The following is a 12,987-nucleotide window of genomic DNA, read 5'->3' as shown; positions in this document are numbered from 1 at the left end:
TCTCCAGAAAATCGTTGTTATATGCCTTCAAGTCGATTACGACTTATGGCGACCCTATGAATCAGTGACCTCCAATAGCATCTGTCGTGAACCACCCTGCTCAGATCTTGTAAGTTCAGGTCTGTGGCTTCCTTTATGGAATCAATCCATCTCTTCTTTGGCCTTTCTCTTTTTCTACTCCCTTCTGTTTTTCCCACTATTATGGTCTTTTCTAGTGCATCATGGGAATGGGACATTTTCAATCAGGCAACTACAAAATATTTTATGCAGGAAATGAGAAATTAAGAAGAAATGGGGTTTCTTTAATAGTGAGAAGTGATGTAGCAAAAGCAATTAGAGCTACAACGCAAGGACTGAGCGAGTGATATCAATGAGATTAAATGGGAAACCTATCAACATAACCATCATCCAAGTCAATGCTCCAACGGCAAACACAGAAGAAGAGGAATTGGAGAGATTTTACGCAGAAGTGCAGGAGGAAATTGATCACACACCAAAACAAGATGTGCTGATAATCATGGGGGATTGGAATGCAAAAGTAGGGAACAGAGAAGAATTAGGAATTGTGGGGAAATGGGGCCTAGGAGACAGAAATGAAGCAGGAGAAAGACTTATTGAATTCTGTGAAGCCAATAATTTCTTTCTTGCAAACACATTTTTTGAGCAACCGAAAATACAACTGTACACATGGACATCACCAAATGGTCAATATAGGAATCAAATTGATTATATAATTGGTAGCAGAAGATGGAGAAGTTCCATACTTTCTGCGAAAACAAACCAGGAGCAGGCTGCTGTACAGATCATGAACTGGTCGTATCAAAAACCAGAGTAAAGCTGAAGAAGACCAACAAAGCAATCGTAACGCCAAAATACAATGTAAATAACATCCCAGAAGCATATAAGGATCAAATAAGGAACAAATTTGAGGCTTTAAACTTAGTTGACAGAGAACTAGAAGAACTATAGAATGAAGTCAGAGATGTTATCAGGGAAGAATGCAAAAGGGCAATACCTCTAGTTAAAAAGAGAAAAAGACCTCAACGGATGACTGAAGAAACTCTTAAAATGGTTAAAGAGAGAAGGAAAGCAAAAGCAAAAGGAGATAGAAACACAGTCAGAACACTAAATACAACAATACAGCAACTAGTACATAGGGACAAAGAGAACTATTACAATAGCTACTGTATAGAAATAGAAGAGGACAAAAAAAAGGGTAGAACAAGAGCTCTGTTCCAAAAGATTAGAGAAATGAAAGGGAAATTAAAACCAAGAGTAAGGATGTTGAATAATCAACAGGGGAACACACTGATTGACCGAGATGAAATAAAAGGAAGATGGAAGCAATACACTGAAGAAATTTATAAAAGAGATACCCGGATGACAGATTCATTCACGGAGGTACCATATGATAAAGAACCAGAAATTTTAGAATGCGAGGTGAAAGCTGCTCTTAAAATACTTGGAAGAAACAAATCACCAGGAATAGATGGCATACCAATAGAGTTGCTGCAAGCTACTGAGACTGAATCTGTCCAAATTTTGACTAAAATCTGTCAAGAAATATGGGAAACTAAACAATGGCCCACAGACTGGAAGCGTTCCATATACATCCCAATTCCAAAGAAAGGGGATCCCAAGAATGCAGTAATTATGGAACTATTGCCTTAACATCCCATGCAAGTAAAGTAATGCTCAAGATTCTACAACAAAGGCTCTTACCATGTATGGAGTGAGAAATGCCAGACGTCCAAGCTGGATTTAGAAAGGGAAGCGGCACCAAAGATCACATGGCAAACATACGTTGGATAATGGAACGGAGCAAGGAATTTCAAAAGAAAAGCCTTGGACTGTGTAGATCATGAAAAACTATGGAATGCTTTAAAAGAAATGGGGGTGCCACAGCATCTGATTGTCCTGATGCACAACCTATACTCTGGACAAGAGGCTACTGTAAGGACTGAATATGGAGAAACCGACGGGTTCCCCAGCAGAAAGGGTGTGAGACAGGGGTGTATTTTATCACCCTATTTATTTAATCTATACACAGAATATATCATACGAAAAGCAGGATTGGACCAAGATGTAGGAGGTGTGAAAATGGAGGGAGAAATATCAATAATTTAAGATATGCAGATGATACCATACTACTAGAAGAAACCAGTAATGATTTGAAATGAATGCTGATGAAAGTTAAAGAGGAAAGCACAAAAGCAGGACTACAGCTAAACGTCAAAGAGACTAAAGTAATGACAACAGAAGATTTATGTACCTTTAAAGTTGACAATGAGGACATTGAACTTGTCAAGGATTATCAGTACCTTGGCACAGTCATTAATCAAAAGGGAGTCAATAGTCAAGAAATCAGAAGAAGGCTAGGACTGGGGAGAACTAGAAAAGGTCCTCAAATGCAAAGATGCATCACTGAACACTAAAGTCAGGATCATTCAGACCATGGTATTTCCAATCTCTATGTATGGATGTGAAAGTTGGACAGTGAAAAAAGCAGATAGAAAAATCAACTCATTTGAAATGTGGTGTTGGTGGAGATCTTTGTGCATACCATGGACTGCGAAAAAGACAAATAATTGGGTAAATAATTAACAAATTAAACCAGAACTATCACTAGAAGCTAAAATGATGAAACTGAGGTTATCATAGTTTGGACACATAATGAGAAGACATGATTCATTAGAAAAGATAATAATGCTGGGAAAAACAGAAGGGAGTAGAAAAAGAGGAAGGCCAAACAGGGATGGATTGATTCCATAAAGGAAGCCACAGACCTGAACTTACAAGATCTGAACAGGGTGGTTCATGACAGATGCTCTTGGAGGTCGCTGATTCATAGGATTGCCATAAGTCGCTGTCGAGTTGGGAGGCACATAACAACAACAACATCAACAAACTGCTTTGGCAATTGAAGCTATCTAGTTATAAAAAAAATTCTTTTTCATGGATAAAAATGGGAAAGTATCAGAAATGTTTGTCTGCCACTGACTTGTCTGAGGTCAAATGAAAGCATTTGCCAAGATACATTGGAATCAGCATTTCATCAGCAGATCAAAAAACTGGGTTTTTGAACCTCATTTGATATTAGCAGGATATTTTGAAATGGCTTTTAGGCTACAAGCAGTGTTTGCTTTTTACTTGAAAATATTTTTTCCTATTCACATGGATGTGTCCTTTTGATGTAAACAGCAGGAATACATTTCATTTAGCATATGGGTATATACGTCTACCATTATTCATATAGGGATCTCAATGTACTATTGGTATTGAAAATACTTCTGTCACCTTCAGTGTAGTTCCATTCCACTGTTCATGGTTAAAACAGGCAAGCTGATATATTGAACAAAAATTGCATAGTTCCAATGTCACACTGTCTCTTTAAACAAGACAGTAAAATTCCCTTTATTCAATATGAGTTTCCATGTTTTAACTGATATAGCAAGCCTCCGTGGCGCAGAGTGGTAAGCGGCGGTAACGCAGCCGAAGCTCTGCTCATGGCCGGAGTTCGATTCCAACAGAAGGAGGAAGTCGAATCTCTGGTAAAAGGGGTCGAGGTCCACTCAGCCTTCCATCCATCTGTGGTCGATAAAATGAGTACCCGGCATATGCTGGGGGGTAAAGGAAGGCCGGGGAAGGAACTGGCAATCCCACCCCATATATACGGTCACAAGATGTCACCCTAAGAGTTGGAAACAACTCGCACTACAAGTGCGGTGACACCTTTACCTTTTACCCTTGCTGTTAGTTGGCTGTACATCAGTTTTTTATATATAAAAATATTTTGGGGGCCATGAGGAATTTAGTATCTGTTGTAGAGCAATGCTATTAAGTGATTACAACATTTTCAATTGAACATATACATTTAAATTAGATATACTGTTGCTCTTTAGGTTGCTTGTTTGAATCTGGCAAATTCAAAGCTATATTAGGCTGCTCTAAAACTACTTCATTAGCCATCCATCTTTCAAGTCTGTTTAATGTAAGACAAACCTATATGCCTACAAATGTGTGAATAATTCTGCTGTAAGGTGACTTTCCAGTATGTGTCCTAAATTAAGTAGTGTAGTGGCATATTCAGAAGTGCAGTATCTGTTCATGAGAGTCATGCCACACACTCATCACAGCCTTGCCCCCTTTTCCACTTTCCCTCATCTCCCTTACTCTCCTTGTCATCTTGTGGCAATCAGCATGAAAGGAAAAGCTGTGCATTAGCTATTGAGAAGTCTTCTGAGTGGCTGGCTCACCTCCTTTCATTCTGATTTGTTCCAATCAGCATGAAAGGACGGGGAGTCTTCACAGTGGCTAACATGCTCCCTTTTCATGCTGATTGGCTTTGCCTCATACATAGGGACCTGGCTGGGACCCTGCTCCCAAAAAATTAACAGGTCTATGACCCTCTGTATCCCAAGACAACTACACCCCAGCCTAAATTGTCTGTTTTTCAAAAGGAAGAAGTATTTTCATGGAGATAGTCTCCACTTAGAAAAAATGTTATGAGTAATGTAGGCCTCACATTGGGCAAAAAAACTGTACATTAGTGTATCCAGTTTTAGAGGAGAGTGTGTGTGTGTGTGTAATTGCCTAAACATCCTACGTCAAGCTCATCTAATCACAAGAGTGGATATAGCTGCTACTCGTCTAATCACTGGTATTCCAGGATGGCAGAGGACATAACTATATTTTAAAAGACTTATCAGAATAAAGAAGAAAAGAGCTGAGAGAGAATGTACACTGCAGTTGCACGTATTTTGCATAAAATCTATGCAGAATGTCACATTTATTTCTTTATTTATCATTTGATTTATATCTCGCCCTTCCTCCCGGCAGGAGCCCAGTAGAGCTCTGGAAAATTCCAATAGAAAGAAAAAAACTGTATACATTGATGAAATTATTGTGTATGTATGTTTAATGCAGGGGTCACCAAACTTTTTAGGCCCATGGGCACATTTGGATTTTTGGGTGCCATCCCCTGTGTTGCTTCCCTTCACCCTCCCCTAAATCAGCCCCTGCTCTCCCCCCCCCCCCCGAGAGACAGAAAGAGAGTGCACACACACTTTGCAGTTACAGGGGATCTTGGTAAAAGACAGATCCAGGACAATTAATCTGAGGCTTGAAAAGCACATAGAGCTGAAAGAGCATAACTCTTCCAACCTCCTCCTTCAGTTCTACATACTTTTCAAGAGAGAAAAATATAAACTACTTTTGCCACCTCATAATAAAGGAGGCAGTGAGTGGTCAAAGGAGGAGGGAGAGCTCAGAGGCTTTCTGGGCACCAGAAGTACTCACGGGCACCACATTGGCAACTCCCAGTTTAGTGCATATTGATAGTATGATAAAGTGTTAGATTACAAATATACGGCTCTTTGTACAAGCTTTTTCACATAATCTTCTGTCTGAATTTCAGAAGGAACAACACAGGCGACCGGGGGAAAGCACTGCAAGTGATGCTGCAAATCTTGCAGACATGTGATCACCCAGCACCAGACATGTTCTGCTTGTGTGGAAGAATCTACAAAGACATTTTTCTTGATTCAGACTGTAAAGACACCAGTAGTCGAGACAGAGCCATTGAATGGTAATACAAGTGGTTAGTTCCCCTACAGTAACAGGCATTCAGAGACAAATAGCTGTGTCCTAATATTCCATTTAGTTATCATAGCTAATATCTATTCAGGGCCAGTACCAGGCATGAGTGGACTCTTGGGCACCAGGGTACAGGGGCCCCTTGGCATAGAGCCATGATGCTCCCCCTCTCTGATACAGCCACACTGGCTTAAATAGGACTGGCTGCCTCAACTCCCATGTCAGTGCACTAATGCGCTACATGCGCACACCTGGTTCACCCAAAATGGTGTGTGGGGCATCAACCCCTTACCCCACGCCACAAATAACACCCCATGACCTAACACTGGTGTAGTTTGCAGAGCAGGAGTTCCATCCTTCCAGCCCCTGCCTGCAGATTTAGGAGGGGGTCTTCTGATTCACAGGGGCCCTCAACCCATGCCTGACCTTGCTGCCTGCTGGTGCCAGGCCTGTAGCTATTGACAGGACTATCCTCTGATCTATGGTATCTTTTAAATCAGGTATGGGGAACTTGTGGCCCTCCAGATGTTGTTTGACTCCAACTGCTTTCAGCCCCAGCCAGTACAAATAATGGTCAAGGATTATGGGAGTTGTAGTCCAACAGCACCTGGACAACCAGAGGGTTTCCACCAATTTCAATGTTATCTAGGCAGTAGTCATCACTTTTACATATGAGAAGCTTGATGGCTCAGGCCTATAGTCGGTTTTCCACTGAGTAGGACATGAAGGCAACTGTCCCTGCCCACCACAACTCATGTAGTTTCCATTTAGTGATTATAACCAATAGGCACTCCATTAATTTATGTAATTCCTTTTTGAAGTCGACAATAGACCAGTGTTTTGTTTTGCAATGTGCTCTATGTGGGGCGTCCCTTGGACAGTTAGTGCAACGTGTAGCATTGAGGCTGTTGGCTGGGACATCATAACAGATACCATTTCATCCCCAGACATCTCCAGGTAGGGCTGGGAAAGACTCTTTGTCTGAAATTCTGGAGAGCTGCAGCCAATCAGTGTAGACAATACTGAGCTAGATAGTCTGATTCAGTATAATGCAGCTTCCTATGATGATATTTTTTAGCAAATAAATTTGACTGACTGACTTTAAAGCCGTTTAACCTAGTGGTTATGATCACTTCTAGTGGCAGTGAATTCAATAAATTAATTATACATTACATGAAAAAGGATTTTTTTATCTGTCCTGAATCCACTGACAGTCAGGTTCACTGGGTAATATTGAGTTCTTATCTTATGGGAGAGGGACAAAATGAAATCCTGATTTAATCCTGTACCCATCTTTCCAGGATAAGGTTAATCAGAACAAAAAGAGAAATTAATTCAGTTTTCTGTAGTATGCAACCGTGGTTGGCATGTTTTGTTTAGTGTGAGCTGAGAACTTCAAATATTTTTTCTTTGCAAGTATGTTCTTGTTTGTTAATTCTCATCTCTGCAGGTACCGTAAAGGGTTTGAGCTCCAGTCAACTCTGTATTCTGGAATTAATCTTGCACTCTTGCTGATTGTTGCTGGACAGCAGTTTGAAACCTCCATGGAACTAAGGAAAATAGGTAATCTCTCTCTCTTTCTCTCTCTCTCTCTCTCTCTCTGTGTGTGTGTGTGTGTGTATATATATATATATATATGTATAGTAACAGAGAATTTCTGTTAGAAACATAAAGGATTCAAAGATTCCATTCCATGGAAGAAGCTTCTATTCATGGAAAGACCCTTTCCACTAATGGAATTGAACCTTCGGATCCAATCCTGTGAATGAACATGCAGTGAATTCAGTATTTAACAGCAGTAGTTATAGCCACCGTGGAGCCTGTTAGAGTGTTATGCCACCAGTTGTAAGCATCATTATAACTCCTACTATTTTGCAAAGGAGGTTGTCTATGATTAGTGCCTTCAGCTGTATGAAAATCTTACTGATTTTCTCTTAAAATGAATACATGCCTAATGAAGAAAGAATGCATACCTTTGCCACCAGTGACATTTAGTTATAGATAAGAGGCTAATGTCTCTCTGCATGTAGTTTTTCTCTACCCAATACCCTTAAATATTATACTTCACATAATTAGGAACTTGTATTGTCCTCTTCTCAATCTATGATTGATATTTATTGTGTCCACTTGTAACGTGCTATTTTAATGCTAATTTGTCAAGGTGTACGATTGAACAGTTTGTTGGGCAGAAAAGGAAGCTTAGAAAAAATGAACAATTACTGGGACGTTGGGCAGTTCTTCAGTGTAAGCATGTTGGCCAGTGACATTGGTAAAGCAGTGCAAGCAGCAGAGAGACTGTTTAAACTGAAACCACCTATTTGGTATGTATCATCACATTATATAACTTGTGCAGTTGCGCCTCCTGGTTTTTTCCTTTTTCTTTTCCCATTGGGTTTCATTAAGCTCTCCAAAGCTCAAGGCATCATAACCAGTCTTCATCACATGATGATAAAGTAACTATACAATATACAGGCATACCCCGCTTTAACATACGCAATGGGACCAGAGCATGTATGTAAAGTGAAAATGTACTTAAAGTGAAGCACTACTTTTTTTCACTTATTGATGCATGTACTGCACTGCAATCGTCATATATGGGCATAACTGTTGTAAATAACACATTTATAACTAAAATAAACATAAAATAAAGTAAACTTACCTTTAATGTCAGCTGGCAGATGCGAAATGGATGAACGAAAATTTACATGTATTGCAGAAAGGATGAAGGAGAGGTCATATATTCTACTTTGTAAGTCGAGTCATCAAGGTCTAGACGTTTTCTTGCTGGTGACTTGGATGGACTACCTGAAGTAGGAGTAGGGCTTGGGGCTGATGTCAGTGCTAGAGATGGATCAGTGGATGTTGATTGACTGGGTGCTGTTGCTGGCCTTTTGAGAAAGTAGGTGTCTATGGAGGTTTGAACTGTAGCTCTTTTCTTTTCCCTGTAGATTTCTTTGTAACAGGCATAGGACCCCGAAATGTTTGCATTGACTTTGGAACTTCTTTCAAAGTCCCTGTCATGCTTTTCAAAAAGAGCCATGGCACTATCAAGATGACGGAAAGCTTCCAAGAGAACTTTTGAAGTTAGGCCTTCAGGCCGTTCCATGGTCTCATCCTCATCCGGCACATTTTCTTCCTCTCTCTCCTCTTCAAGTTCAAGAAGATCTTCATTGCTGAGGGGTTCAGTATGGGACGCCATAAGTTCAGCAACATCTTCTGCCTCCACTTCCAGCTCTAACTGCCTTGCCATCTCTACAATATTTTCAGTAACATCAGCTACAGGATCTTCAAAGGCTTCGACATCATCAAATAACTGTGGGCATAATTTTTTCCAGGCCCCTTTCATTGTTGTTTCCTTGATGTCATTCCAAGCATCTCTTATAGTTTTGATGTAATCCAAGATGTTGTAGTTTTTCCAGAATTTCTTTAGGACTTCTTGCCCTGTCCTCTCTTCATTTTCTATTGCTGCAATACACTTGCTGAAGGTTCTTTTCAAGTAGTTCAACTTGAAGGTGGCTATGACGCATTGATCCATGGGCTGCAGGAGTGAGGTGGTATTCGGTGGTAGGAATTCCACTCGAATGTTAGGGTTCAGTTCATCTAACGTTCAAGGGTGGCCAGGAGCATTGTCTACAAGGAGCAAAATGTTAAAAGGGATATTGTTGTCCCTGCAATAGGCTTTCACCTCTGGTACAAAGCAGGTGTCAAACAAATCTTCGAAAACGGATGCAGTCACCCATGCTTTTCTATTAGACCTCCAGTGCACTGGAAGTCTAGTTTTAACGTAGTTCTTTAAAGCTCTATGGTTTTCCCAACGATAAATTAGCATAGGCTTTAGTTTCAAGGTACCAGAGGCATTGCCACCTAACAGAAGGGTTATTCTTTCTTTAGCTGGCTTGTAGCCTGGCATTGTTTTCTCCTCTCTGGCGATGAAAGTTCTTGCAGGCATCTTTTTCCAGAACAGCCCAGTCTCATCCACATTAAAAATTTGTTCCTTGGAGTAGCCTCCCTCTTCAATAATTTTGGCAAGGTCGCGTGGATAGCTTTCTGCAGCCTCAGTATCTGCAGCAGCTGCCTCTCCTTGCACTCTGATGTTATGTAGGTTAGACCTCTTCTTGAACCTGTCAAACCATTCACGGCTTGCAACAAATTCGGCATCCTTCACTGCCTCACCTTTCTTAGCCTTCAAGTCATTGAATAGGCTTAAGGCCTTACTTTGAATCATTGCCTGGCTTACAGGAACCTGGCGTGCAGTCTGATTTTCTATCCAAAGTATTAAGAGTCTCTCCATATCTGCAACAACACTATCCCTTTTTCTAATTTTTGTTGTGTTCACTGGTGTAGCACTCTTAACTTCCGCAATAATTTTTTCTTTGCTCCTCATGACTGTGCTAACTGTCATTTGAGTGAAGCCTAGCCTTCGGCCTATCTCAGCTTGAGAAACACCTTCCTCAGACAGTTTAATCATTTTAAGCTTCATATCTAAGGTGATAGATTTACGACTTTTCTTTGTATCTGCCATTATGTACAGTACTGAAGGCAAGGGAAAACAATACCAATACACACACACACACACACACTATTGAGAGTCACAAGCAAAAACCAGAACTAGTTATGGGCAGAGACAGAGAGAAAAAGCAGGAAAGGAAGATGGGACAATGGAGAGGTATAAAATGGGACAATGGATAGGTATAAAATGAAATCAGGGTGATCTAAAGAATTTATTTACTTATTTTTTATCACAAACAATTACAGTAAAGCAGATGGGACAGTGGAGAGGGAGAGGTATAAAATGGGACAGTAAAATGAAATCGGGGATCTGAAATGAAATCGGGGATCTAAAGAGCACGAGGTCCCCCACACACACACACACACACACACACTGCCGCCACCAACCTAGGCCGGGGCAGGCAGAGCTCCGATCGCTCTTTACAGTACTGTAAAGTAAAGTACTGTACTTAAATGTAAAATAAAATACAATACTGTAAAAGGTTCTGTCTCCAAGGCAGCAGCTGCTCAGATCACTAGATCGCTCTATCGCTCCACTCAGATCGCTCAGAAGACAACTCTTCGCAACGCACGTGGAACGTGGAACGCAAGTTCTGTCAGTGTCTGTTATTGCGAAGCGCGTACGTTAAAGTGGGGTATGATGGAGCATGTACGCTATAGCGAGGCGACGTTAAGTGAAGCGACTTTAAGCGGGTTATGCCTGTATGCATTTTGAGGAAAATTATAAAATGAAAAATCATGGCCTTTACACAATAGGGAGGTTTCAGTGCTTCTGTGTGAGTTGTATTGGGCATTAGAACACAGTTCAAAATGGTACCTTCCAGTCCTTTATTCCTTCAAAACACTGGAAACTTTAATGGGTAGTAGTCAGTGATGCATTGAAAGTACAAGGAAATCCATAGAGATTCTTAACTGAGTTAGCCTTTTATCTCCTTTTTCATATTATCAATATAATAACAAAGGACTGCTGTGAGTATAGACCCTGAAAGACTTCCTATACCTTTTAAGAACTACATAAATGGGAAATTCTTCACACATTTTGTCATTTCAACCCTCTGATGGGAATGGCCATCCTCAGTGAAACTCACAGTTCTGTACAACTGTTAAAAGGCTAGATATCTGTTAGACTCTGCTACTGGCAAGCCTACATTGGCATTATTTTTCTGAATGTGAAGTTTTTAAGTGCCTTGGCAAATAATCCTTTATGGAACAATTCTGCAAAAGGGAACAGTTTTAAGTTTTATATTGCATAAAGTAGCAATTTGTTTTTGGAATGTGGGTTAAGAATGCATAGTCTACTGAGAATTAATCCCAAGAATCAGTAGCAAATTTTTACAACATTAGTGTGAAAACTCAGTGTGGATCTATGTACCTATTATGCTGTTTTGCAGTAATTTTTCACATGTCTACCAAACTGAGCCCTAGTTTTAAATTGTAAGTTTAAATAACAAGGGGACTTGTGCTTCAAATAAGTCAGTTAGCTGGGGTAAGAATTTTCTAGAGTACATTGGAAGGTGATTTAAAAAAGAAAATAGCTTTTGGAAGCTTTATTTTTTAAAATCTGTCTATTTTTAGTGGTAGATTTCTGATATTCTAGCAAATACTTGTTTCACCATTAACTTAGAAGAAATAATTGAAGTTCTTGGTTATTTAGGTGATTATGTGTATGTATTACAGGTATTTGAAGTCCTTAGTACAGAATCTAATGTTAATTCAGCGCTTCAAGAAACTCACCATAGAACATTCTCCTAGACAAGAGAGATTGAACTTCTGGTTAGATATCATTTTTGAGGCAACCAAAGAAACAACAAATGGCTTGAGATTCCCGGTAAGTCTGTGTAATGCCGTATAACTAGCATTCTGATGCTGAAAGCATGTGTCATAGTAGTAGTTAGATTTCACTGAACAAGTATGTGCTTTGTTTAGGTATTAGTGATAGAACCTACTAAGGTCTATCAGCCTGCATATGTTTCAATCAACAATGAAGCAGATGAAAGAACTGTTTCCCTTTGGCATGTGTCCCCTACAGAAATGGTAAGACTAATAGTAAATTGCTCTAGAAATTTGTGATACTTACATACCAACTTCTTTGTATAAAACTTTTACAGGATGCTTCACAAAAAATGTCATGAGGCACTTAAATATCTTTCTTGTCCCATAGATGGAAAAACTGAAGTGGTAACAATAAGGAATCAGCATTAAGTTGCAAGGAAGTACATTAGCATATAAACTCTCTTCTGAAGGGTTTTTTTAAGCATATTCAGTTGAATGTGCTTAGAAACCTCCTCATGACTGGGAAGGTTAGGGGTATATCACGGCTTTTCTCAGTCTCTTGCAGTCACAGTTGATGAGCCACAAAATCCAGCAATCAAATAATCTTTACTTTTACTGTAGCTATACATATTTGTTTATCAGCAAACAAAGGATTGTGGACAAGATCCTCAAAGTTTACTCTTAGCTGCTTAGATATTTGGCCAGAAAATGGAAACCAATAACTAGGACTGTAGACAGCTTTGTGAAATAGTCCTGTAGGCTTACCAGAGCTTATTTCATGTCCTTGTGACTATGCTATCTGACATGGCTTCTAGGAGCTGCAGACATGCACATAAAACCCTTTCAGGAGATATCTGCATTCATTGGGCCTAGCCATGTCCACAAATTCTGTGTGAACACCTAGTTTCATTAGGATGTCATCAGACAATAGCCAGCAGTGATGTGTTGCTGTCACTGCCTGGCATTGTGTCCATTTTGCAGGTACATAATGTTTCCACTGCTCAGTATTGGCATATATCCTTTCTTGATCAGGTCACTTAATTTATGCTCTGATTTTACATGGAAAGGATGTTTCTCTAGGACGTATGCTAGCTTTTAACTATCACACCC

At 39.9% G+C, this 12,987-nt stretch overlaps 1 protein-coding gene across 3 annotated transcripts in view; it reads left to right on the top strand.

Annotated features, from left to right (window-relative positions):
- MAP3K15 (mitogen-activated protein kinase kinase kinase 15) overlaps positions 1–12,987 on the top strand; it is a 138,803-nt gene that overhangs the window by 54,276 nt on the left and 71,540 nt on the right. For all 3 annotated transcript variants that reach the window (XM_061627256.1, XM_061627255.1, XM_061627254.1), the window contains 5 exons: positions 5,417–5,587; positions 7,046–7,158; positions 7,757–7,916; positions 11,782–11,932; positions 12,031–12,138. In XM_061627256.1, coding sequence (XP_061483240.1) covers positions 5,417–5,587; positions 7,046–7,158; positions 7,757–7,916; positions 11,782–11,932; positions 12,031–12,138 — 703 coding nt within the window. The remainder of the gene's footprint in view (positions 1–5,416; positions 5,588–7,045; positions 7,159–7,756; positions 7,917–11,781; positions 11,933–12,030; positions 12,139–12,987) is intronic.

The sequence above is a fragment of the Rhineura floridana genome, chromosome 5 (genome assembly GCF_030035675.1).
Source record: "Rhineura floridana isolate rRhiFlo1 chromosome 5, rRhiFlo1.hap2, whole genome shotgun sequence".
In the NCBI taxonomy this organism is placed as follows: Eukaryota; Metazoa; Chordata; class Lepidosauria; order Squamata; family Rhineuridae; genus Rhineura; species Rhineura floridana.
Note: the sequence above shows the minus strand (reverse complement) of the source record. Positions and strands in the feature narration are given on the sequence as shown.